Genomic DNA, 27,470 nt, shown 5'->3' with positions numbered 1-27,470 from the left:
ATACGGTAGTTCTTCCGGTTTCTCTCAAATCTCAGAAAAGGCGGGGCGGAGAGTTGTATGTCATCAACCTGCGCTAGGCTGTCCCGCGACGCGCCGGCGGCTGGCGCAGCCTTTCGCTCGCCCGGCCTCCCCCTCCCCGGTTCCGCGCTCTGGTTCCGCCATGGAATCCAACAAGGATGAAGCCGAGCGCTGTATTAGCATCGCCCTCAAGGCCATTCAAAGCAACCAGCCCGACCGGGCTCTCCGCTTCTTGGAGAAGGCGCAGCGACTGTACCCGACGCCGCGAGTTCGTGGTGAGTGTGAAGTGCGGGAAAGGCAGAGGGGACATTAGAACTGATGGGGGGAATACGGGAACGGACCGACAGGAGCAGTTGGAGGAGGGGGGAGGGGTACCGAGGCGCGGCTACGCGTGCGCAGTGCGACGTGCGGTGCCTTCTGGGAGTTGTAGTCTTGGGCTCGCACGCTTGGCCGGGATGCTGGGCACCTGATGACTGGGGGGCCGCGGCGACTTCAGCTTCCCGGGTGCTTCTGGAACCCTCTGAGATCTGGAGTTTCCAAGAATGAGAGCCCGCCGCCTGACAGGGCGAAGGGAACTTAGTTGGAAGCGAAAGCGAACTACTTTTCCCAAGAGGCCATTCGGTGGCCCAGGACCAGCTGCCGGCCTGGGAAATATTCTAGTTGAGGGAAATCAACAATTACTCCTCGGACGGGGCGAATGAATTGTAGAGAGAGAAGCCTGTCGACCTTTTGGGTGGACTAGGAAGGCACCTCTCAGTCTTCTCTCACTTTTCCCTGTGAGGACCGGGCACCTCCCCCGGAAGCGTGGAGCCCCAGCCCCTCACGGCCCGGGACGGTGTCCCAACTCGGGGCTGCGCGCACCTCCCTGCAGCCCCTTCACCCGCCCGTGCGGTGTCGGGCCGAATGGCCTGCGGTGGCGGCTGCCTTCGCCCACCCCCCCATCCCCAGGCGTCTGCACCCCCAGAACCCTGTGTCGGGCTGAGGGCAGCACCAGGCTGCGGTCTTCTAAACTCGGGAGCTCCCCTTACCCAGGCCTGCTCTCTTTGCAAGTTTTTTTCCTTCCTTTCATTCATTCATTTTTTTTCCTCTTCTTTTTAACCAGAGTGCTGCTTAGCTCTAGCTTATGGTGGTGCAGGGGGGCAGGGGACTTTAGAAACTCAGACACGAGAGTAACCATTATGCTGTCGTCCCCTTGCACCAAGTTTTTCTTAATACAAGCTGGAAAGGGGAAAGAAAAGGGGAAGAAAAAAAAAAAGTTGTCCGTCAAAAACAGAGCCCAGAGCTGCAGTTAGTAAAGGGTTTGCAAAGAGCAGGGCTTGAAAGGTTGGAGGGAGTGGGGGGTAGAGCATAATGGTTATGCAAAGAGACTCTCATGCCTGAGGCTGCAAAGTCCCAGGTTCAATCCCCCGCACCACCAATAAGCCAGAGCTGTGCAGTGCTTTGGTGTTTCTGTGTCTCTCTCTGCATCTCTCTCAAAAATAAAATAAAAAATAAAACATTAAAAAAAAAAAGGGTGGAGGGGGTGTTGACTAATGGGTTGTGGGCATGCAGTGCTAACACATTTTAAAGATGTGTGAAACGACCCCTAAGACACTTACTGTCATGAAGCAACATCTCCAGAAAAAAGGGGCAACACCCATTATGAACTTCCCAGTGGAAAATGAAGGTGCAGATTTTGTGCTTGCAGTTACTGTTTAGTAAGCAGCCTGGCATCTGACAGCTACTTAGAACCAGAAGGTCCAGCTTCTCATCCTGATTGCCACCAGGGAATCTTCCTAAACTTGGTTTTCTCTTCTGCAAAGGCACAGGTGACTTAACAGTAGTCCCTACAGGGATTTTTCTACTTAGGAAGCTCGATGGAATGCATTTTTCTAACTTGAGCCAGCTGTATCAGGGAAGCTAAGATCATTATTATTGGTGTATAAGGAGCCATTTCCGAGGCAAGGGACTTCAGTATCACACAGAAAACAAATTCTCCGACTCTCTGTGTTAAAAGAATGAAATGAGGGCTGGGTGGTGGTGCACCTGGTTGAGCGCACATGTTACAATGCACAAGGACCCAGGTTCGAGCCCTCCAGTCCCCACCTGCAGGGGGAAAGCCCCGCCTGCAGATGTCTCTCTGTCTCATCCTCTCTATCTTCCCTTCCCTCTCGATTTATGTCTCTATTCAATAAATAAGTAAAGATAATTTTTTAAAAGAATGAATTGACTTAAAAGAGTGGCATTCAGCCTTTGAACTGTCCTTGTCCACATAATGAGATTAAGAAAAAGTGGCCAGGGAGGTGGCACAGTGGATAAAGCATTGGACTCTCAAAACACAAGGTCCTCATTCCAATCCTCAGAGTCACGTGTGCCAGATTGACACCATAGTCCTCTCATTGGTTAAGCATTAAGTCTTTAAAAGTCAATAAATGAAACTCAGAAAGGGGGAACACTAGCAGAAAGGATGACCCAGGATGCCTGTGTTTGTCCCCCACCCCCCTTCCCCGACTCTGCAGGTTGATCTTTGACCTGTTTGTCTCCACTTGGAGAAAGTTTTTGCTTATATTTGCCAGGACTCCTGAGATAGCCAGCTCGGGAAGCTTGACTGTGAACTAAGTCACATACTGTACAAGGAGAGCTCGGTGAAGTGGGGACCCTCCAGCTTTCAGCATTATGCCTAACACTGACTGATGCTTCGAGGGGCTCAGGCAGGTGACCAAGAAAGGGTGGTAATAACATGGCCTGTGGAGAGCTTCCTTTTAGCAAAAGAGTTCAGGACTTGGATGGTTGTCCTTCTTGGGGCTCACTCCGTGGGATTTGCTCTTACACAAAAAGAATCATTTTCTGCGTATCTGTCATATTCGTGTTATTCCAGAAAGAGTACATATGCCTCATCCCACTTTGTAAACTTCACTTTGGGCAACTTAGAGGCCTGCAGCAAGCTGGCAAAGAGCTGTAGTTAATTTGGGCCTAGGTTACGGAGATCTTGGTTAAAAAAATTTATATATTAGGTGGTTGTCTGCACTTGACATCAAGTTCATTTCAGGCCCTTCAAAGCAACAGATGGTTTCTTTTTTAAAAATTATTTTTTAATATTTTTTCTCTTTTTGTTGCCCTTGTGGTTTTTGTTGTTGTTATTTGTTTGTTTGTTTACCAGAGCACTGATCAGCTCTGGTTTACGGTGGTGCAAGGGACTGAACCTGGGACTTCGAAGCCTCGGGCATGACAGTCTATTTGCATAAACATTATGCTATCTACCCCTGCCTGCCTTTGTTGTCTTTTATTGCTGTTGTAGTTATTGTTGTTGGGTAGGACAGAGAGAAATGGAGAGAAGAGGGGAAAACAGAGGGGGAGAGAAAGACGGACACTTGCAGACCTGATTCACTGCCTGTGAAGTGACTCCCCTGCAGGTGGGGAGCCGGGGGCTCGAACCAGGATCCTTAGGCCTGTCCTTGTGTTTCGTGCCACATGCGCTTAACCCACTGTGCCACCGCCCGACTCCCAGATTGTTTCTTTAGTATGCACAGTTCTCTGCTTGGTGCTAAGTGGTGTAGCAGGATTTGTAAGACATGATCCTTGTCTTCAAAAAGCTTAACATCTAGTAAAGAGACAGTTATATATACGTATCTCACAAACATAGAACAATAATCGTGACTAAATGAAAGGTGAGCGCTGTGTTAGACACCAGCAACATAAGGATGAATGTGAGAAAGTCAAATCCCTGCCCTCCACGGGCTCACAGTCTGGTGAGGTGGAGAGAGATGCTGGGAGGACAGTCTCCCCGACGCGAGTCATAAGCAGTATAGTGAGCACTGTGGCAGGGACAGAAATAGTGGTAGAGAGGAGGCTTTGTTGAGGAGGATAGGAAGCAGCGCTTCTGGAGGAATATAGGAGACCTGGAGAAGGGCATGCTGGGAAAAAGACATGCAGGCTGAAAGCTGTAGGCGTTTGGGGGAAGAGATTGAGTGTAGCAAGAATTGGAAGCTGAGTAGGTCACTTTATTATAGAGAGGATTGGGGCTGGGTGGTGGCACTCTGGCTGAGCGTATATGTTACAATGCACAAGGACGCAGGTTCGATCATCCAGTGTTCCCCTGCAGGGGGAAAGCTTTGCGAGTGGTGAAGCAGTATTGCAGATGTCTCTCTCCCTCACTATCACCGCCTTCCCTCTTGATTTCTGGCTGTCTGTCCAGTAAATAAATAAAGATAATACTCCTCCCCCCCAAAAAAAAAAAAAATTAAGTAAATAAATAAGAAACTAAAATTACTATAGAGAGGATTGAGGCTGGGACCAGATTGTGGAAATTCTTTCCTACCAGGCCAGACTATTCATTTTTCTTCTGTAGTATTGGGGGGGAAAGTGGTGGTAGAATAATAAAAGGATATTGTTCAGTTTGGGTTTTTGGGTTTGTTTGTGTTTGGTTTTTGGCCACAGGGTTATTGCTGGGGCTTACTTAGTGCTTGTACAATTCTACCACCATCCCTAGTGAGCTTTTTTATTCTCTTTTTTTTGAAAGGGGGTGAGAGACAGGGAGAGAGAGGAGAGAAACCTGCAGTGTTCCTCCACTGCTTGTGCAACTTTCTCCCTAAAGATGGGGGCCTGGGCATATGATAGCTACTGGTTGTGTCGCCACCCAATCCCATGGATACTGTTGTTTGTTTGTTTGTTTGCTTGCTTTGATTTGCCTCCAGGGTTATCATTGGGGCTCCGTGCCTGTAGCCTATACTATGAATCCACTGCTCCTGGAGGCCTTTTTTTTTTTTTTTTTGCTTTGTTGCCCTTGTTGCAAGGATTCTGTTCTTGGAAGAAACAGCATGAAAGGAGGTTAGTGAGAGGGAAGGAGAGAAGGAATTCAAGGAATTCAAGACAAAACCAATGGGGAGGTAGTTGTATTGATGGACGTGCAGGTTGTCTGGGCCCGAGGTGAGGCTGTCAGTGAAGGTACCATTCCTTGTGCGAGAGAGGGTATTGTAGAAAAATGGAAACACAGAATCCAGACCCATGTGAGGAAACCAAGATTGAAAAGTGTGGGTGCGTGTGTCAGGCGGTAGCGCAGCAGGTTAAGCGCACGTGGCGCAAAGTGCAAGAACCAGCACAAGGATTCCAGTTTGAACCCCCAGCTCCCCACCTGCAGGGGAGTCACTTCACAAGCGGTGAAGCAGGTCTGCAGGTGTCTATCTTTCTCTCCCCCTCTCTGTCTTCCCCTCCTCTCTCCCTTTCTCTCTGTCCCATTCAACAACGACAACAACAATAAAAAACAAGGGCAACAAAAGGGAAAATAAATATTAAAAAAAAAAGTGTGGGTGGGAAGAGGCGGGCAGAGTGTGAGGTGCCAGTGGATTGTTTCAGTAGCATGGAGCTAGCTCAGTGGAGTTGTGTCTGGCTGCGGTCACTGGGAAAGTGTGGAACATGCAGAGGAGGTTGCTCCAGGCACAAGTATGGGCCACATCTGTCCTTAGCCAGTGGACAAAAATAGGAAACTATGAAGTGAGATGGAGCGGAGCGACAACAGAAAGAGTCCCCAGGGAGAGCAGCGGCCAGGTAGCCAGGGAGCAGTGTGTCAACGAAGTAGTGAACAACAATGTTAGTTGCTGCAGAAGCCATGCGAGGAAACGGACAAGCCAGGAAATGAGCGGGGAAGGACCCAGGGCCTGGGCAGAGAATTGGTCTCGGAGTCAGAGATGAGAGGAGACTCAGAGCAACCTTGAAGGGCCAAGGGAGCTCACAGTGAAAAGACTGTAAGGGGACTGGAATGGGAGCTGCAGGGAAGTACTGAGGGCTGGTCATTGATGCTGGGGGACAGTAGCCCAGGCCCTAAGTTAGCAGGTCACAGGACAAGGCTAATAAGACTAGTGATTCCTTGAGGGAGTCTCTAGAACCTGGCAGCCTGGTAGCCACTGACTTTGCCTGAGGCCTACCAATAGCAGTCAGTTTCCAGGTTTTCCTGGGAGCCAGTGAGAACATCTGTAGCCCTCGGTTTCTCTAGCATCTAAAGAGAGGTGGAGGGCCTAGAAGGTGCTTCAGTGAATGTTGAGTCTCTGGGTTCAATCCCCAGCTCCATATGGGAGCACTGTAAACAACACCAGGGGTGAAAATGGGTGGGACTCAGTAGGTGGGGGAGTGGTGCGTTTGGTCACTGGTGTTTTCTCAATATTCTCACCCACTCACTTACTCACAAACAGAATAAAAATTGGAGCTGGGTAGCAAATTAGTGACAGCATAAATAGCCCAGGGTTTGTCCCCAGCACTGTGTAAAGGAAGGAAGGAAGGAAGGAAGGAAGGAAGGAAGGAAGGAAGGAAGGGAGGGAAAGAAAGAGGGAGTCAGGCGGTTGTGCATCTGGTTAAGCACACATGGCCTTAAGCACACATGGCACAAAGTGCAAGGACCAGCAAAAGGATCCCGGTTCGAGCCCCCGGCTCCGACCTACAGGGAGTTGCTTTACAGGCGATGAAGCAGGTCTGCAGGTATCTATCTTTCTCTCCCCCTCTGTCTTCCCCTCCTCTCTCCATTTCTCTGTCCTATCCAACAATGATGACATCAATAACAACAATAAAAAAAAAAGGGGGCAACAAAAGGGAATAAATAAATATTTAAAGAGAAAGAGAGAGAGTTACTTGGAAGATCTTCCAATTCAGGCTGAGTAAGACTCAAGTGAAATTATTGACTCTGGGATTCAGGCTGTCTGGATGGCCAAGAGGAAAGGCAGGAGGGGGAGGAGGGAGGCATTTGCTCCTAAGAGATTTCAGCTTTCCAGGGTCCAGGTGAGAGAGGTTCTAATACCAGTGAGCTTTGAGTGGAGTTGCCTTTTGGAAGCAGTCACGCTTGGGCTGGACAGATAGCTCATGGACCGGACATGTACCTTATCATACTCATGGCCCAGGTTTGAGTCTTAGCACCACATAGAAGGTCCTGTGGCGCTGGAGAAAGTTGTAGTGTCTCTCTTTCCCTCTGTTTCTCTGTAAGTGAATGGAAAAGTGGCGTGAAGACAGTAAAATCATGTATGCGTTACAGCCTTGACTCCAGAAAAAAAAAAAAATCTACACACACACAACCTTTATAAGCCATATTGTGCACTTAACGTGTCCATTCACCTGATTTCCCTGACTTATTTCTCCCCTCACAGCCGCCCTGAGAGGGCTGGAATCTTGACTCCTCAAGAATTGAATTACTTGACGAAGCCAAGACTAATTAACAAAGGAAGCAGACTTCTAGTTCCTTCCCCAGGCTCTTTTCCTACTCTGGTCTCTCTCTGCTGACTTACTTTGAATGCCATAGGTATGTAGAGAGCCTGAAAACAAAAGTGCCAGCAGAGGCCAGAGGTAGCGCTCACACGGTAGGACCATGCTGTGCCCTGTGTGTAGCCCAGCTTTGAGCCCCGGCTCCACATGGGTGGAAGCCCCAGCACTGTCCAGTGTCTGCCTTTCCATCTGAATGCAAAGGCAGCTCGGAGCAGGGAAGGCCTCGATCTGTGGGACCCCGGTTTAGTAAGAGGAGGAGGGAAAGAAACAGCAGTAGTAGGTAGTTTTGTGTTTGTTGGGCATTTTGCTGAGCCCTTGGTAAATGTTCACTCATTTACTCTTTTAGTCTTCATGAGGGAGATGCTGTTTTGTTTTGTTTTGTTAATATTTATTTTATTTATTCCCTTTTGTTGCTCTTGTTGTTTTAGTGTTGTAGTTATTATTGTTGTATGTTGTTGAATAGGACAGAGAGAAATGGAGAGAGGGGGAGAGAAAGACAGACACCTGCAGACCTGCTTCACCGACTGTGAAGTGACTCTCTTGCAGGTGGGGAGCCGGGGCTCAAACCGAGATCCTTATGCCAGTCCTTGTGCTTTGCACCACCTGCGCTTAGCCCGCTGCGCTACAGCCCGGACTCCCTGGAGATGCAGTTTTTATCTGTTGTCATTACTTTATTTTTATTGCCACCAGGTTATTGCTGGGACTTGGTGTCTGCATAGGAATCTGCTCCTCTGGGCAGCCTTTTTTTTTTTTTTTTTCCTTGATAAGACAGAGAACTTGAGAACAAAGGAAGAGATAGAAAGACAGAAAGGGCGCGGCCGCAGCACTGCTTCACCGCTCCTGAAGCTGCTCCCCTGCAGGTGGAGACTGGGGGCTTAAACTTGGGTCCTTGCGCATGGCAATGTGTGTGCTCAACAGGGTGGGCCTCTGCCTGGCCCCTGTAGATGCTGTTTTACATGGAGAAGTTGTGTTACCTTATTCAAGACGACTCCATTAGTAAATAGTTCAGCCAGGTTTGAGCCCAGGCAGGATGATCCTGCAGTCTAGCTTCGAGGAGAAGGAAGCCCCCATGGTGATTAACTGTGTAAATGTTCTCACCTCTATCTCAGCTGCCACTTTGGCCAACCTAGCTTTCACCCTCTTCTGCTAGTCCACCCCCTCTGGTTTTGTTTGTTTGTTTGTTTGTTTTGTTTTGCCTCCAGGGTTATTGCTGGGCCTTGGTGCCTACACTACGTACCCACTGCTCCTACGGCCATCTGTTTTCCATTGTTGTTGCTGTTGCTGCCGCTGCTGCTATTATTGTTGGATAGGACAGAGAGATTTTGAGAGAGATGAGGAAGACAGGAGAAGAGAAAGATAGACACCTGCAGACCCCCTTCACCACCTATGAAGCGACCCCCTGCAGGTGGGGAGCCAGGGGCTCAAACCTGGATCCTTGCGCCAGTCCTTGTGTTTCGCGCTATGTGACTTAACCGGGTGCGCTCCTGCCCGGCCTCCCAGTTTCTCTTCTTTTTAAATGTGTGCCAGGTTTATTGGGAAGGAGCAGAGTTACAATTTGAACCTAGCTGTGCCTGCCTAACTTCAGTGCCAGTAACTTACCAGCCACTGTCCCATGAAGGATGCCACAGTAAGTCAGAACAAGGCAGTCACATCTCAGAATGGGCCTGGTAGAGGGGTGTCCAGGCCAGAAGAGAGATTTATTTGTGCGTAAGCAGAAACTTTTTTTTTTTTTTTTTTTTTTACCAGAGCATTGTTCAGCTCTGGCTTTTGGTGGTCTGGGGTGTTGAAGCTGGGACTTTGGAGCCTCAGGCATGAGAGTCTGTTTGCAGAACCATTATGCTATCTATCTACCCTCTTCCCTGTAAGCAGAAACTTTTCTTTTTTTTTTTTTTTTTAGTTTATTTCTTTATTGGGGAATTAATGCTTTACATTCAACAGTAAATACAATAGTTTGAACATGCATAACATTCCCCAGACTCCCATTTAACAATACAACCCCCACTATTTCATTCATCATTTTTCATGGACCTGTATTCTGCCCATCCACCCACCCACCCCAGAGTCTTTTACTTTGGTGTAATACTCCAATTCCATTTCAGGTTCGACTTGTGTTTTCTTTTCTGGTCTTGCTTTTCAACTTTGGCCTGAGAGTGAGATCATCCCATATTCATCCTTCTGTTTCTGACTTATTTCACTCAACATGAATTTTTCAAGGTCCATCCAAGATCGGCTGAAAACGGTGAAGTCACCATTTTTTACAGCTGAGTAGTATTCCATTGTGTATATATACCACAACTTGCTCAGCCACTCATCTGTTGTTGGACACCTGGGTTGCTTCCAGGTTTTGGCTATTACAAATTGTGCTGCCAAGAACATATGTGTACACAGATCTTTTTGGATGGATGTGTTGGGTTCCTTAGGATATATCCCCAGGAGGGGAATTGCAGGGTCATAGGGTAGGTCCATTTCTAGCCTTCTGAGAGTTCTCCAGACTGTTCTCCACAGAGGTTGGACCAATTGACATTCCCACCAGCAGTGCAGGAGGGTTCCTTTGACCCCACACCCTCTCCAGCATTTGCTGCTGTTACCTTTTCTGATGTATGACATTCTCACGGGAGTGAAGTGATATCTCATTGTTGTCTTGATTTGCATTTCTCTGACAATCAGAGACTTGGAGCATTTTTTCATGTGTTTCTCGGCCTTTTGGATCTCTTCTGTGGTGAATATTCTGTCCAAGTCCTCCCCCCATTTTTGGATGGGGTTATTTGTTGTCTTGTTGTTGAGTCTGGCAAGCTCTTTATATATATTGGTTATTAAACTCTTATCTGATGTATGGCATGTAAAGATCTTCTCCCATTCTGTGAGGGGTCTCTTGGTTTGGATAGTGGTTTCTTTTGCTGTGAAGAAGCTTTTTAATTTGATGTAGTCCCATAGGTTTATACTTGCCTTAGTCTTCCTTGTAATTGGATTCGTTTCATTGAAAATGTCTTTAAAATTTATGCGGAAAAAAGTTCTGCCAATATTTTCCTCTAAGTATCTGATAGTTTCTGGTCTAACATCCAAGTCCTTGATCCACTTGGAATCTACTTTTGTATTTGGTGAAATACAGTGATTCAGTTTCATTCTTCTGCATGTTTCAACCCATTGTTTCCAGCACCATTTGTTGAAGAGACTCTGCTTTCCCCATGTAATAGTCTGGGCCCCTTTGTCAAAGATTAGATGTCCATAGGTGTGGGGCCTCATTTCTGAGCTCTCAATTCTATTCCACTGGTCAGTGTGTCTGTTCATGTTCCAGTACCAAGCAGTTTTGATGACAATGGCCCTATAATACAGTTTGAGATCTGGGAGTGTGATGCCTCCGGTTCTGTTCTTTGTTCTCAAGATTGTTTTGGCAATTCTAGGTCTTTTCTGGTTCCAGATAAACATTTGTAGCATTTGTTCTATTCTCCTAAAAAATGTGCTTGGGATCTTGATGGGGATAGCATTAAATTTGTAGATGGCTCTGGGTAGTATATTCATTTTGATGATGTTAATTCTTCCAACCCATGAACATGGAATATCTTTCCACTTCTATGTGTCCTTTTCAACTTCTTTGAGTAGTGACTCATAATTTTCAGTATACAAGTCTTTCACTTCTTTGGTTAGGTTTACTCCTAGATATTTTATTGTTTTTGTTGCTATAGAAAAAGGAACTGATTTCTGGATTTCAATTTCTTCTAACTTAGTGTTTGCATAGAGGAATGCCACTGACTTTTGAATGTTAATTTTATAGCCTGACACCTTACTGTATTGCCTGATGATTTCCAAAAGGTTCTTGCTGGATTCCTTAGGTTTTTCCATGTATACTATCATGTCATCTGCAAATAAGGAGAGTTTGACTTCTTCTCTTCCAATCTGTATGCCTTTAATTCCTTGCTCCTGCCTGATTGCTATGGCAAGAACTTCCAACACTATGTTGAATAGTAATAGTGATAGTGGGCAGCCCTGTCTAGTACCTGATCTGAGGGGAAATGCTTCCAGTTTTTCACCATTGAGTATGATGTTGGCTGTAGGTTTGCTATATATAGACTCCACTATCTTCAGGAATTTTCCATCTATTCCCATTTTTTGTAGTGTTTTGATCATAAAGGGATGTTGTATTTTGTCAAAGGCTTTCTCTGCATCTATTGATATGACCATGTGGTTTTTGGTGTTGCTTTTGTTGATGTGGTGGATCACATTGATTGATTTACGTATATTAAACCAACCTTGCATGCCTGGGATAAACCCCACTTGGTCATGATGAACAATCTTTTTGATATACTGCTGTATCCGGTTGGCTAGAATTTTGTTCAATATTTTTGCATCTATGTTCATCAGAGATATTGGTCTGTAGTTTTCTTTTTTGGTTGTGTCCCTGTCTGCTTTTGGTATCAGGATGATGTTGGCTTCATAGAAGCTGGCAGGGAGTATTCCAGTGTCTTCAATCTTCTGGAAGACTTTTAAAAGTAGAGGTATTAGTTCTTCTTTGAAAGTTTTGTAGAATTCATTTGTAGAATTCATTTTGTAGAATTCATTTGTAGAATTCATTTTGTAGAATTCATTCAATTCATTTTGTAGAATTCACTTTGTAGAATTCAAATGTAATTTCATTTTGTAGAATTCATTTGTAATTCATTCAGGACTTTTATTTTTGGGAAGATTTTTGATAACTGTTTCAATTTTATTAGCTGTGATGGGCCTGTTCATGTTATCCACTTCCTCTTGACTTAGTTTTGGAAGTTGGTAGGTATCTAGGAAATCATTCATTTCTTCCAGGTTCTCTAGCTTGGTGGCATATAGTTGTTCATAGAAGCCTCGCATGATATGTTGAATTTCTGCAGTGTCTGTTGTGATTTCTCCTCTTTCATTTACTATCCGATTTATTTGGGTCTTCTCCCTTTTTTGTTTTGTGAGTCTGGCTAAAGGTTTGTCGATTTTGTTTATTTCGAAGAACCAACATTTACTTTCATTGATCTTTTGTATGGTTTTCCTATTCTCTGTCCTAGCCAACAACAACAATAATAACTACAACAATAAAACAAGGGCAACAAAAGGGAATAAATAAGTATTTTTAAGAAATAAATAAAGTAGGACGCAGGAGATAGCTCTCATGGTAGAGCACACACATCTATCACGTGCGATGGTTTGAGTCTCTGGCACCCGTGGTATTACTGTGCATGACAAGTGCTGTGGTGGCTCTCCTTTTTCTACCCCCCCTTCTTTGTCCCCATTCCTACCTCTATGTCTCTTAATTTTTTTCAAAAACCGAAGAAATAAAAAGTCTTGGGAACTGTGGAATCATGCAAGATCTGGCATGCCATGAAAGAGTAAGCCAGCAAACCAGCTCCTCTTCCTGCTCCATCTGGTTCAGCTTCTCTTTTGCTAGTTACTTTCCATGCTGTTCTGTTGGTGCTGGATTTGGAGACCCTAAATACCATGGTTACTACTGAGCCCAGAACCTCCAGGCAATCCTAAGCCTGGAGTCCCCTGCCTCCCACCCCTCTCTGTGAGCAGTCAGTTTGTTTTTGGACTAGTGCTCTAGGTCAGAGTCTGTGCCAGGCGTTCACTCATCCTCTCCCTTCATCTTCAGACCCTGGTCACGGGTCCGGAGAGACTTGTTGGATGAGCCAGGGCCGTACTGGTAGGAAGTTGCTGAGCTGAGACTTACCACCTGTGCTGCTGTGAATTCAGCTTCCCTTCTGTATGTGGAGTGACTGTTGAAGGGACTCGTGCCTGACCCGGGTGGTCCAGGGTAACAGCATAGTTACCCTGTGCACATAGTGAGAAGCACAAGGATCCCAGGTCAAGCCCCCGGCGCCTGTGGGGGAGGGGGGTGTCACGTCACAGGCAGTAAAGCAGGTCTGCAGGTGTCTATCTTTCTCTCTCCTCCTCTGTCTTCCCCTCCTCTCTCCATTTCTCTCTGGGAACTGGGCATCTGGGGTTCCAGTGCTGTCTGTCCAGTGTGCGCAGCCATGGTCATGTTGATCAGACATACAGCTCCTTCCTTTCCATGGATATGATGGTAATAAAACCCATCTCAAGCTGCCCAGGGGGTGGAACAGTGGGTAGAACACTGAGCTTCAGTGCATGAGGTCCCAAGTTCAACCCCTGGCATCACATATGCTAGACTGATGCTCTTGTTCTCTCTCTCCTTTTTTTTTTAATTATCTTTATTTATTTATTTGATAGAGACAGCCAGAAATTGAGAGGAAGGGAGCTACAGAGAGGGGGAAAGAGTCAGAGACACCTGCAGCCCTGTTTCACCGCTTGTGAAGCTTGCCCACTACAGGTAGGGACCAAGGGCTTGAGCCTGGGTCCTTGCGCACTATAACATGTGCTCAGCCAGGTGTGCCACCACCCGGCCCCCTGTTTTCTCTTTCTTTATAAATCTAAAAAGCAAAAGCAAGCAAGCAAACAAAAAGCCCCACAACCCTACCTTTCAGGACCTGGTGAAGAGTAACGAGGCACCATGCCCAGCACACAGTAGACAGACTCCTAGATCCTCCCGCCCCCGGGTTTGCTGCAGGAGCTCCTCTCCCTCCTTTATGTGGACAAGCTCAGCTGTCGGCTCCTGTGCTTGGATTTCCCAGCTGCTAACTCAGTGACGGCGTGAGTTTGCTGCAGTTAAGACTGCAGTGACTCAGAGCATAGTGGATCACTTGGGCCTCAGCACTGGGCTCCCAGCAAACCCCATGAGTGAGACCCAGTTGTGGCACAGTAGAGCGTGACACCCAGCACAGTGCCTGAGCCTCAGAAGACACCTGTCACATTAGAGGGAAGCTGGGCAGCTGTCCTTCCTGATCCCTGCTGTAGTTCAGATGCCTGGTTTCCCAGGTCAATGTGCCTTGGGCATAATGGGGGCTCACGACCAATTTTGTGCCTGGAACAGGGATTGGGGGAAGGGAGGATGGTGAGGGGCTTCTGCAGAGTCAGAAGGAACCAGAGATTTGGATTTGAATACCATGATTCTGAGTGATAGCAAGTGATCTCTGCATATTGAAATAGGGCATCTGAAATGACTAGCCACTTGAAAAATGTAAAAAATAGCAAGTAGTCTGCATAGCAGGTTTGTCCTGTGTCTTACACCACTGCTGGCCCTGTTCCCCTTCACAGGGAAGTGAGACCCGCAGAGAGTCTTCCCAGGTAACCCATGGATGATTCAGTTGGGCCTACTAGTGGGGCCCCATTGCAAATTGGCCCATCATAGTACTCTATAGACTTTTGAACATACTGATTTTCAGTTTTTTTATAAAGTATTTTTGGGAGTCAGTTGGTAGCGCAGCGGGTTAAGCGCAGGTGGTGCAAAGCACAAGGACTGGCGGAAGGGTCCTGGTTCAAGCCCCCGGCTCCCCACCTGCAGGGGAGTCGCTTCACAAGTGGTGAAGCAGGTCTGCAGGTGTCTGTCTTTCTCTCCCCCTCTCTGTCTTCCCCTCCTCTCCATTTCTCTCTGTCCTATCCAACGACGACGACAATAATAACTACAACAGTGGAGACAACAAGGGCAACAAAAAGGAAATAAATAAAGTATAAAGTATTTTATTTATATTATTTTCATGAGAGAGATTGACAAGCACTGCTCAGCTCTGGCTTATGGGGATTGAACCTAGGAGCTCAGAACCTCGGGCATGAAAGTCTTTTATATAGTCCTTATGCTGCTTCCCCAGCCCTGCTTTGATTTTAAAGGTCTGAAAGATTGTCTTTTTGTTGAGTTTTAAAATGACACATCCCATGCTGATTCCCAAGGTTTGTGGATCCTGAGATCCAAGCAATTCTCCCACAAGCCATCACAGGCCCAAGTCAGAGAAGGAGATAGTGTGGCTTTGCTAGGAGAATCAGCAGATGGGATGGAGGGTGGGGTTCTTCTGGGCCAACACATGTTGCCTCATTGGAGCAGAAGTACTGAATGATCTCCTTGTCTTGCACAGTCCTGATTGAGTCCCTCAACAAGAAACCACAGTCTACTGGTGACCAGCCCTCACCCACAGAGGAGGCCCACACGACCCACAGGAAAGCAGGTGGGGCAGATGGCCCCTCAGCCAACGGTGAGGCCGGAGGAGGAGACAGCACCAAGGGCTACACTGCAGAACAAGTCGCAGCCGTGAAAAGGTAGTGGGCTGGGCCAGACCCCAGAGTCGGGGGGAGGGGGGCTGGGGATGTTTTCAGGTCAAGAGAAAGCTTCTTGCTGCATGTTCTCCGCCTCGCATCGATCTGCCTGTGGTCTGACTGAGTCCTAGAAAGGTCTTGAAGATGGATGAGACCCAAAGTGGTCAGATTCACCGAGTCCTGGAATCCACTGTATAGACAGCGTGGTTGTCAGGACTCCACTGTCCCTTCCAACCTACACAGCTCACAGCAAAGGCTAGAAATGCTGACACCACCAGCTTCCTCTGTTGTTAGCCACTCAGACCCATAACCTCTTTACACAGCTCTGTTTGTCCAAGATGAGACCTTCAGATTATCCCCCATCCCCAACAAAGACTCTTTCAGATTCTTTCAGACCAGGGCCTGTGTGGGGTGGAGTGGAGAAAGGAGAGTTATCCTCCAAGCCTGGGACAGGCCCTATCCGGAGCAGCTTACTGCTAGGCTAAAGAAGGCAGCCCGGGCTTCTCAGGAGTAAATATGCCTGTCTTTCACTTCTCATCTGGCCCCTTCTCCAGCTTGCGCTAGGAGTCTGTCCAAGTTCATACCCTCATGGTCCTGGCTGCTAGGAGCCACCTCTAGCCCTGCGGAGTTTGTGAGATTAAACTCGCTTCAGGTCTGGAGTTCAGGCACCCTGTGTATGACCAAACATGACTGTAGTTTGCCAAGAAAGCATAAATCAGTTTACATTTTTCTGATTAGGGCGCTGACCAGAAGACCCCTTGGTCTTAGTAGAAAGTGATCGTGGAGCTCTAGGAAGGCAATGGGACAGGCCAAGAATCTGGGATCCTCCAGGAGCCCTGGGGCTAAGTGCAGACCAAAGAGAAACGGAATCTTTAGTGCCCTGTGATAGGTCAGCAGCCATCTGCCTTTCCTGACCTTTATGTCACCCACTTGAGGCTCCAATGGCCAGGACAGAGTGTCTGGCTGAGCTGGGGATGCACCTGCCCTTGGGCCAAGGCCCCTGACTACAGCCACTGACAGACCTGGAGGAGCTGTCAGCCGAGCCCTGCAGGTCACCTGAGTCTGCTCAGAGCTGTGTAGCCCCCACTGCTTATTCCTCACTCACCTCACCTCCTGGCCCTGGATCCATGTAGAACTAACTCCCTGTCCCATTCTTCTCCCTCTCCCAGGGTCAAGCAATGTAAAGATTATTACGAGATCCTGGGGGTGAGCAGAGGGGCCTCAGATGAGGACCTGAAGAAGGCATACCGCAAACTGGCCCTCAAATTCCACCCAGACAAAAACCATGCCCCTGGTGCCACCGAAGCTTTCAAAGGTAAGCTAGCTATGGTCCCTGGTGTGGGGGTGTTTTTATCTCCAGTCCTTGGGAAGAAATAAGTGACCAAAACAACTCTAGAAGCGACCTTGGATTTAAGTCCCTTGGGTCCAAGAGCTGCTTCCTGGGAAGACTACCCGAGTGGCCCCCACTGGCCATGCAGTGTCTGTCAGAGTTCAGAGAGAGCCACTCCCCTCTGTCCTTACTCCCCAGGGTTAGTGGAAGGCAGCTGATGGGAGAGATGGCCAGTGGCTTCTCCAAAGTCACGGAGGTAGAAATGCCGAGAGGCATCACTGTTGACACACAAGCTCCTTTTGTATTAGAATCACTCATGTTTGCCTTTGTAATAATGGAGTAAACTCTGAGAATGCTGGATAAATATGGTGAAATTAGACATGAGTGAAGTGAGGGGCTGGGTGCTGGAGCCCTGCTGAGCGCATGTCACAGTGCGCAAGGACCTGGGTTTGAGCCCCCAGTCCCCACCTGCAGGGGGGAAGCTTTGCGAGTGATGAAGCAGCGCTGCTGGTGTCTCTCTGTCTCTCTCCCTATCCCTCCTTCCTTCTCAATTTCTGGCTGTCTGTCCAATAAATAAGTAAATAAATATAATTTTTAAAATTTTTTTAAAGAGAAAGTAAATCAGAAAAATTTTAAGTGATCCCCACACCTATGGACATCTAATCTTTGACAAAGGGGCCCAGACTATTAAACGGGGAAAGCAGAGTCTCTTCAACAAATGGTGTTGGAAAGAATGGGTTGAAACATGCAGAAGAATGAAACTGAATCACTGTATTTCACCAAATACAAAAATAAAATCCAAGTGGATCAAGGATTTGGGTGTTAGACCACAAATTATCAGATACTTAGAGGAAAATATTGGCAGAACTCTTTTCCACATAAATTTTAAAGACATCTTCAATGAAACAAATCCAATTACAAAGAAGACTAAGGCAAGTATAAACCTATGGGACTACATCAAAAGCTTCTGTACAGCAAAAGAAAACACTACCCAAACCAAGAGACCCCTCACAGAATGGGAGAAGATCGTTACATGCCATACATCAGACAAGAGTTTAATAACCAGAATATATAAAGAGCTTGCCAAACTCAACAACGAGACAACAAATAACCCCATCCAAAAATGGGGGGAGGACATGGACAGAATATTCACCACTGAAGAGATCCAGAAGGCTGAGAAACACATGAAAAAATGCTCCAAGTCTCTGATTGTCAGAGAAATACAAATAAAGACAACAAGATACCACTTCACTCCTGTGAGAATGTCATAAATCAGAAAAGGTAACAGCAGCAAATGCTGGAGAGGGTGTGGGGTCAAAGGAACCCTCCTACACTGCTGGTGGCAATGGCAATTGGTCCAACCTCTGTGGAGAACAGTCTGGAGAACTCTCAGAAGGCTAGAAATGGACCTAACCTATGATCCTACAATTCCTCTCCTGGGAATATATCCTAAGGAACCCAACATATCCATCCAAAAAGAACTGTGTACACATATGTTCTTGGGAGCACAATTTGTAATAGCCAAAACCTGGAAGCAACCCAGGAGTCCAACAACAGATGAGTGGCTGAGCAAGTTGTGGTATATATACACAATGGAATACTACTCAGCTGTAAAAAATGGTGACTTCACCGTTTTCAGCCGATCTTGGATGGACCTTGAAAAAATCATGTTGAGTGAAATAAGTCAGAAACAGAAGGCTGAATATGGGATGATCTCAGTCTCAGGCAGAAGTTGAAAAACAAGATCAGAAAAGAAAACACAAGTAGAACCTGAAATGGAATTGGCGTATTGCACCAAAGTAAAAGACTCTGGGGTGGGTGGGTGGGGAGAATACAGGTCCAAGAAGGATTCAGAGGACCTAGTGGGGGTTGTATTGTTATATGGGAAACTGGGGAGTGTTATGCATGTACAAACTATTGTATTTACTGTTGAGTGTAAAACATTAATTCCACAATAATAAAAAAATAATTATTCCCCCCCCAAAAAAAAGAAAAAAAAATTTTAAATGAGTGGAGTGATACACAAAATAGAGTGGTGAATAAACAAACACGTGCATTTTCAGTTTAAAAGAAAAAAAGCCACAGTGATTAGCAGGCAGGAGCAGGCCTCCTGGCTCACCTATCTACACACTGCCTGTCCTGGGGGGTCTCAGTGACATTTTCCCTATGTTAAGGGACCTTGCCAACCAGTCTCAGGGGAAAAGACTGGGAGTAGGAAGACAAAATGGCTATAGCCAGTTAATGTTTTTCTCTACCCCTGTCCTCTTCCTCCACCTTCCCCAGCAGGTACTGAGAAGCCAGATCTAGAGTGGGGACCTTGTTAATGGGAGGAGAGGGTTTCTCCTTCGCTCAGGGGTTGTAGCTTAGACCCACTACTCTGAGCGTGGACAAGTCGAGGAGGAGGGGACAAGTTTGGTGGGGAGACCCCAAGGCAGATCAGCAGAACAGTAGCTGTGACCTTGACCCCAGGGAGGAAAGGACTCACCCAGGCCATGCAGCAGCAGTGGAGGAATCTCATCTAAAACTGGGCATTCAGTTTTCTGGTTTACAACAGAGATATATCTTTGGCCCATATACTAAACTCTGACTTCAGGATTGCATAGCCTGCAGAAAGAGGTACCCCATATATCCAGGGACACTTTAAGAATGAAAAGTGGGTTTATTTTTTTCATTTGGGGTGGGGGTATCCCATAAAACCAGAGCAAACCTGAAGCAAGTGAACTCACTGGGGTTTGATCCTGACTCTGCAACAGTCGGTGCTGTGTGAACTCAAGTTGCGTAACCTCTCTGAGTCTTTTTTCTTATTGGCAGAGTGGAGGTGGGGTTAGGAGTAATAAGGTGATGCCTCAGAAGTGCCTGGTACACAGGGGGCATAGCCTAGTGGTTACACAAAAGACTTTCATACCTGAGGGTTTTTGATTCCCAAGTTCAGTCCCAGGCACCACCATAAACTAGAACCGAGCAGTGCTCTGTTCTATCATCTCTTAGAAGGATAGGCAAGAAAAGAAGGTAGAAAGAAAAGAACCATCCTGCAGTGGAGGGCAAGGTGCCTACGTGTTCATCGCCTACTGGCCTGTTCTGCTTTGATACACTTAGAGGAATCCTGTATGTCCCACTCCTCTCACTCCCAGCAGCCAAACTTCTCAGGGACTCCCACTTCTTCAGTCACTACTTGAAGAAAGTGAAATCTTGGCTGATATGGGAAATTCCACCTGTACTCCCAGAATCCTCGGTTCTAACCTTTCTGCCTTCTTTCTAGCCATTGGCACAGCTTATGCAGTACTTAGCAACCCAGAGAAAAGGAAGCAGTATGACCAGTTTGGTGATGACAAGAGCCAAGCAGCCCGGCACGGCCATGGGCATGGAGATTTCCACCGTGGCTTTGAGGCTGACATCTCCCCTGAAGACCTCTTCAACATGTTCTTTGGTGGTGGCTTCCCATCTAGTAAGTCTGTGGTCCCCCCTGCCCCCCCACACACCCTCACTGTGCCATATACCTCTGGGGGGGGGGGGGCAGTGATGGTGGCAGGTGGGAGCCAAGCTCTCCCTGGACCCGCAGCTCCACTCCTGACTCATTCCCTGTGACCCCCAGGTAATGTCCATGTCTACAGCAACGGCCGCATGCGCTATACTTACCAGCAAAGGCAGGACCGCCGGGAGAATCAGGGTGACGTGAGTGAGGGAGGAGCTGGGGAAAGCAAAGGGAGGGTGCCATGTCTCACCCACTGGGTGGGGGACTGGAGGAGGGAGTCCCAGTTCCAGTCTGACAGTTCCACCAGGGGGCCCTTTTGGCCCTGCCTTGCTATTCAGCTGAGCGACACCAGAGGGAGCTATGCTCCATATTGCCCAAAGAGAGGAAAGGGAATTTGATGCTGGTATTGGGAAATGCAATGGAAAAACTTCTCCACCTGCAGGCAGGTTGGTATAAATGGCCTTCATGCAGTCCATTGGTTTATAAGGCCAAAATGACATTTTCCAGCTGTGAAGTTAAACTTGATGAGAATACTGTAAATGATGACAACATAGAGACTGGCTCTTCTTACTTCTTTTCAGCTCCCTTAAAAATGTAGGTGAAAACTGTATGAGACAGCACTTCAGACACAGCTTGAATGTCACACACTAAAGAGCAGCTAGTTGACTAAAATTAAATGACTACGGACAGTTGCAAAGCGTTTAACATTATAACAGTGTTCCTACTTGCTCTGACAGTCTGATCTTCTGTTTTCACATTCTTTTTTTGTGTGTGTGAAGATTTTATTTTATTTTTATTTTTTTAATATTTATTTATTCCCTTTTGTTGCCCTTGTTTTATTATTGTAGTTATTATTGTTGTCGTCATTGCTGGATAGGGCAGAGAGAAATGGAGAGAGGAGGGGAAGACAGAGGGGGAGAGAAAGACAGACACCTGCAGACTTGCTTCACCGACTGTGAAGCAACGTCCCGTGGGGAGCTGGGGGCTCGAACCAGGATCCTTATGCTGGTCCTTGCGCCACCTGCGCTTAACCTGCTGCGCTACCGCCCGACTCCCCTTTTTTTATTTTAAAGATACTTTTTTTCATGAGAGCGATCACAGGGGTGGGGGTAGATAACATAATGGTTATGCAAAGAGACTCTCAAGCCTGAGGCTCTGAAATCCCAGGTTCAATCCCCCGCACCACCATAAGCCAGAGCTGAGCAGTGCTCTGGTAAAAGAGAGAGAAAGAGAGAAAATGAGAGAGAGAGATCACAACATTTTTCAGTACTGGCATGTGATAATGCCTGTGGGGCTTGAGGCATGAAAATCTAATATACTCCCCCCCCCCCCCCCCGTAGTCATTAGTTAAGCTTTTGTGTTTATCATCTAGATGAGTTCTGCATCACAAAATATCACCCCCCTTTCTCTCCCCAGCTCATATTATACCCACCACCTCCCCACATTTAGCAACAATTAGCTCTTTGCTTCTGTCCGGAGAAGCTGGCAGGTGGAGGAGCTTCTGTACTGGGGGGGCTTTGGGTGGGAGGAGGGAGGAGGAGTTTGGCCTGTTTATATAGCAGCTGGATCCAACCTCCTGGGGCTCATTGTGCCAGGGAGCCTGTGGTGACTGTGGCAAGACCTCCTCCCACCCCAGCCATCCCTTCCAGGCCTGACTTGGGTGACCATTGATTCTTCCCTCCAGGGCGGGCTGGGGGTTTTTGTTCAACTGATGCCCATCCTCATCTTGATCCTCGTGTCAGCTCTCAGCCAGCTCATGGTCTCCAGTCCGCCCTACAGTTTAAGCCCGAGACCGTGAGTACCCACAACTGGGGGCAAGGCCAGGGTGGTGAGCAGACAGAGGTTCCGAGTCTCAGCCCCTGCCAGACCCTTCCTTCCCACTCTTTCCCAGCAGATTCTCCATCACAGTGAAGAACTCTACTGAGAATCAAAAAAGCACACCTTGCCTGTGAGCTGAAGTTCTTGACATTTTTAGGGTCATAGTCTTGTAAGACAGTGCAGTGACACGGATCCTTAGCAGAGCAACCAGTACATTCAGAGTCTTTGCAGATGGTTTACAGGCTTCATAACTCCCACCCTCGAGTCTCCTCTGCTGACCTTGACATAAGGAAGTTTGTTTTATATTCTGACTGGGGGGCCTGGGACCAGAGAAAGATTAGAGAGGGCCTGTTCCAACTCCGCTGCTAACTAGGCCACTGCAGGAGCCTGAGCAGCCCTTGTAGCTCCTCTAAGCCTTGGATTCCTCATCTGGAAGATAGGAACGACAGTTTACCAGCTTGTGAAAATTAATAGTACACATAAAATGTCAGGCTCAGGAAATGCTCAGTAGCATTTGTTGTATAAATAGGTGCTCTCAGACACCAGTCCCAGTCGTGAACTTGGATAAGTCATGTGACTTTCTGAGGCACTTGCTCCCCTCCCTTAATTTCCGGCACCTAGAGCAGTGTCTCAAGTGATCCTCTGACCGGCTTCTATTGGTGTGAGCCCTCTACTCCCACCAAGTGGCCAAGTGAGGAGATAGAACCTGGCAGAACCTCTCTCAGCCAGCAGGGGGCAGGGTTGGTCCACTGAACCCACAGTCAACAGGAGCTTTCTGGCCTGAGGCTACTAGTCTTTTACAGCTCAAGAAGCTGCAGTAGACAGATCCGGACTGTCCTCACAGACTGATCCTGTCTGTGTGTTGAGGCTAGTCCCACAGCCTACAGAAGCTAGCCTGGTTGGAGCTAGAAGATAGAATTAAGAACCCAAAGGGAGGTCCAACTCCTTCGAATCTTTCCTGTCATTTTGTTCCTAAGCCTCTTAACTCTAGACTGAGCTCTTCAAGTCCTCAGTATTGATTGCTTTAGAGGCTGAATGAGGACATTGGGAGCACAGAGAGCTCAAAGACAAAGCTCAGACCCTCTTCGGGCTCCATAGTTCCCTGACTAAGGCCTTGTAGGAAAGGGCTTCTCCGCAGAGACTTCTCAGGCCCCAGACCAACAGAGTGGTAAGCAGAAAGACCCAGAAAGATCGCGCCGTAGTCTGCACCCCTGCACAGTAGGGACAGCCTGCCTTGTCTCCAGACCCTCTCTTTGGGTGGTGTGGGGTTCCTGCTCTAGCTCTAGTTTGGGAGGGAAGCAGCTCCTCCGTCTGGCAGGGGGTCACACCATCCCTGGCATCACCCTGTGTCTGGGGACCCATGCCTACTCTGTGTCTGATATGTCTGTCCAGGTCTGTGGGCCATGTCCACAAGCGGGTCACCGACCATCTGGGCGTTCTCTACTATGTGGCAGACACCTTCTCTGATGAATACACAGGCTCCAGCCTCAAAACAGTAGAGAGGAACGTGGAAGATGATTATATCGCCAATCTCCGGAACAACTGCTGGAAGGAGAAGCAGCAGAGTGAGTGTGCGTGTGCGCGTCTGTGTGTTGGGGTAGAGCTGGAGAGCGGGAAAGGAGAAGCTTCTACTTGGCAGCAATTTGTGGGCCTAGCACCTGGCACTGCCCTGTGCCAGCCACCTGCCAGACAAGAGCTGGATTCCATCCCTGTTACCTTGAAATTGGGAGCCAGGGGGCCACCTGCCCTTGCGGCTGCCAGAGATAAGTATGTATGGATTGGAGTGAATTTCCTGACCACCCTGCCCGTGGGCTCTGAGAAGGTCTGAGCAGGTTCCTACCTCTATCCCTCTCCTTAGTTAACACCATCATCTTTGTTCTTCTGGGTTCTTCCCTGAAGGGAGGTCAGCTGTTGGGTTTTATTTATTTATTTATTTATTGCCACCAGGATTATCACTGGAGCTTGGTGTCTAAATGACAAACCCACTGCTCACAGCAACTGGTTTTTTGTTTATTTGTTTGTTTGTTTCTGTTTTATTTGATAGGAAAGAGAGAACTTGAGAAGGGAGGGGTAATAGGGATAGAGAGAGACACCTGCAGACCTGCTTCATCACTCATGAAGCTTCCCTCCTGCAGATGGGGAGGTCCTTGCACATGGTAATGTGTGTGCCTAACTGGGTGCACCACTGCCAAGCCCCTGGCTGTTGGTTTTGTAACTGCCTTTCCCCAACCCCCACAGAGCAGGCAGGTGTCTTCAGGAAGTTCAGGATATAGCCCTAACCCTGCCCTGTTGCTTTGCAGAGGAAGGCTTGCTGTACCGGGCCCGATATTTCGGCAACACAGAAATGTACCACAAAGCACAGAAGATGAGCACCCCAAGCTGTAACCGACTGTCAGAGGTGCAGGCCTCCCTACATGGATAGTCCTGGGCCTTACACGCCACGTGGTCCAAGTATGATCCAGGACCTCCTCTGCCCTGCAACTCCTGGTAGCTGCGTCCCTGGTCATGAGGCCGAGGAGGGGTAGAGAGGGAGGGGAAGGAGCCGAGAGACTGTGGCAGGTGCCTGTGCCTAGCCTGACCTCCAGCCTACTGAGTAGAGTCAGCTCTAGGCCATATTTGGAAACTGAGGCCTGTTCCTACCCTTCAGTGCTACTCCTGACCCGACTCCTAGCCTGGCTCTTGGGCTGTGAAGTACCAAGAACCAGGAGGAAGGGAACCCAGAGCTGCTGCCAAAAGCCGCTTATTATGCCTCCTTGGTCCACTGCAGCCACGAAGCGCTCAAGGGCAGCAGACCATAGTCTGCCCCTGGTACTTAGACCGTCAGATATCAGTGGACCCAAGATGATAGCTCTGCCTGACACCAGGAAGGACCTTGTGGGAATAGGTGGGCCAAGCCCTTCCTGTTCTGTCCTTCCAGGCAGAAAGAAAGGGAACATGGGGGAGGAGGGGTAGGGAGAGACAAGAAGCCTGGTGGGGCCGGGGAAGAGAGGCCCATGCCTCCTGACAGCCCCTCGTCTGCTGGACAGAGTCACTCTCTCCAGTGCTCCTGCACCTGGCAGCCTGGAAACCACAGGCCTCTGCCCCACCCAAGTATCTCACCTGTGGTCAGAGGAAGAGAAGAGAAAGTTACGAGCTCAGTGTCAAAGACAGAAGTGGGTGGGGAAAAAAATGAAAGTTGCTAGTAGCAGGCTTCCTTCCTGCCCCTGCACCGCCACCCTGCACCCCTGCAGTAAGTGTCGGTGGAGAGCCATAGGCCACATTTGCCGGCGCCAAGCCCAGAGGCGTGTGCAGAGCCAGCAGAAGTTCTGTGTTGGTACCCTGTGTGCCCGCTTCTTTGCTGGCATCTTCTCAGCAGGGACCCAGTCACACACCCGCTTCTGCTTCCAGGCTGTTTGCTAGTGCCTCTGGGGGAGTGAAACAGACTGGGAGATCAGGTGGGACCAGGTGGGCAGGGCGAGGGGCTTTGCTTATCTCACGGGCTAAGCTAGAGCTGAGCTAACAGTTGACCACTCTCCTCCCCAGACTATGAAATCCCTGGAGAATTTTTGGTGACATGCACTGAGCCAAGATAATGGACTGTATATTTAAAGAAAGACATAAACGGAAAAAAAAAAATTAAAATGGAATTGGAGGCCGAATGCCGCACAACTGCCCTCTCTCTCACCCAAGCAAATGCGGAAACCTCTTAGAATGGACAGGAAAGCCTGCCAAGGGGCTGCCTCTCTGCTGGCTCAGCTCCAGCCTCCTCATCGGCTCTCTCCTAGGATACAGAAACCATGGCAACGAAAGTAGAATGTGAAACTTGAAGCACCGGCAGTGGGAAGGCTGGGGGGGGGGGGAGGGAGGGCTCCCGACTGCCTCTCTCCCTCCAGCCACCAGTTGTCTCTCCGTGGAAGCCAGTGAGGCGATGGCTGGGAGTGCACCGCTCTCCACAGAATGTGACTATAGAGGAGTGTATGTGTATATATATATCTATTTATATGAAAAGAGGCATATATAAAGAGATATATATATATAGTCTTCTTTTTAAGCTATGCAGAGATTTGGTTATGTTGTTTAGCTGATTTCTTCCCTGTTTCAGGAAGTGAAGCCTGTTCAGGGGAGGCAACCTGGTCCTTCCGAAGGCTGGATATCGGCCGCAGCTGACAGCATAACGAACATGGGCTCAGACACTTAATGTCCCCCTCAACCTCGGCTTATTTTTGATGGCAGTAGTAATCATGATAGTATAGATCTGTAGGGAACTTTTGAAGGTTGCCAGGTTTATGGTTAAGCTGTTGGAGAGTAGGCTGGGGGGTGTGGCGAGGAGGGAGGCAAGGGGAGGGCAAAATGGCCCTAGAGGCAGATACTGGGTCAGTTTTAGTCCAGGTAGAGTCCGGCTTGGATGGGCTTTTTGTCCTGGTGCCCAGGAGCCCTCTGACCCACTGCCACAAAGAACAGCAGAATCGGAGAGAGGACCAGCAGCTGCCTCACCACCTCCTCCCTTAGCCCTTAAATGAGTTTTGCCTTACAGGTGCCACAGGGCCCAGTTCCATTGTTGCCACTGGTTTCTCCTAAGCTGTGCATCCAGGACTCTGGAAGGTCCTTGCTGCGAGAGTCAGCCAGGTGGTGGGAGCCCAGGGCAGCAGCCAACTCCTGCAAAAAGCCTGTGTCTGTTCACCTGTCTCTAACTCTCTGGACATGCCATGACCAGGGCTTCTCTTGCAGTTTGGACAGAGGATGCACCTAAACCAGAGGGTTTTCCTATCCCCTCCTTTAAACAAGGACGTTTTTCTCAAAACGTCAGTTGCTACCAGGGGAAGGGTGTGAGGTTTTATTTATTCCCACAGATTATACTGGGCCTTTAGGAATTGCCGTGTTTCTCATACTTCCTCTGGCGTCGGGTGTCATTGAACCGGCCGTCTTCCAAAGCCTTACTTCCCCAAGCTGCCAGCCAGGAGTTTCACAACCATCCTACCAAGTTTCCTCTTGGCTCTTTTTAAACCCACACCTTCCTCACCACCCCCCCAACAAATAGGATTCTTGCAGGGAATGGAAGCTTGGTAAAGAAATGTGAAATCTGGTGTTGAAAACACAGTCCTAACCCCATGATGAAGTGACCACCATCCCAGAGGACTGATAACTGGAAACAGGTGAGAGTATCCTGCCCTGGCCTGGTGCTCTTTCCTTGCCACCCTGACCATCTGCTCTTGGTAGATGTCCCTAGGTGGGCTGAGCCATGTGCAATAAGAACATAGATCCGAAAGGATCCCCCTGAGAAGCTGTATTTCTTGAATTAGAATTCTGAAATTGTACATCTATAAATATATGTTTATTATGTGCCTGGCCTTGGTGGGTCTGCATTGAGCGAGGGGACCGAGGCCGGAGGGCAAGATCACCTGTTGCTGCTGACACCGGTCCACACCACCAGGCGTTTTTAGTGACCAGCCTGCTGCCCCCTCACCCCAAGTCCCCAACGGCACTCCGGTCGCAAGTGTTCCAGGACTT

The 27,470-nt window shown here is 48.2% G+C and overlaps 1 protein-coding gene across 2 annotated transcripts; it reads left to right on the top strand.

Annotated features, from left to right (window-relative positions):
- DNAJB12 (DnaJ heat shock protein family (Hsp40) member B12) lies at window positions 1-27,310 on the top strand. Of its 2 annotated transcripts, none has more exons than XM_007539419.3 (9): window positions 1-293; window positions 15,186-15,366; window positions 16,533-16,678; window positions 19,953-20,138; window positions 20,286-20,365; window positions 21,850-21,959; window positions 23,376-23,548; window positions 24,284-24,381; window positions 25,506-27,310. In XM_007539419.3, the coding sequence occupies exons 1-9, from the start codon at window positions 161-163 to the stop codon at window positions 25,533-25,535; spliced, it is 1,137 nt and encodes a 378-aa protein (XP_007539481.1). In that variant the 5' UTR covers window positions 1-160; the 3' UTR covers window positions 25,536-27,310. The 2 variants fall into 2 exon arrangements, with proteins under 2 accessions (XP_007539481.1, XP_007539482.1); XM_007539420.2 differs by having other exon boundaries at window positions 62-293; window positions 24,284-24,434.
- The last annotated feature ends 160 nt before the right edge of the window (window positions 27,311-27,470 follow it).

The sequence above is a fragment of the Erinaceus europaeus genome, chromosome 1 (genome assembly GCF_950295315.1).
Source record: "Erinaceus europaeus chromosome 1, mEriEur2.1, whole genome shotgun sequence".
Lineage (NCBI taxonomy): Eukaryota > Metazoa > Chordata > Mammalia > Eulipotyphla > Erinaceidae > Erinaceus > Erinaceus europaeus.
This window is presented reverse-complemented; position numbering and strand designations above follow the sequence as displayed.

Excerpts from the sequence above, each read along its gene's own strand:
- DNAJB12 (XM_007539419.3), top strand. The coding sequence starts at position 161 with ATGGAATCCAACAAGGATGAAGCCGAGCGCTGTATTAGCATCGCCCTC. Across the intron at positions 294-15,185 it reads CCCGACGCCGCGAGTTCGTG|TCCTGATTGAGTCCCTCAAC; the intron begins GTGAGTGTGAAG and ends TGTCTTGCACAG. Across the intron at positions 21,960-23,375 it reads TACAGTTTAAGCCCGAGACC|GTCTGTGGGCCATGTCCACA; the intron begins GTGAGTACCCAC and ends ATGTCTGTCCAG.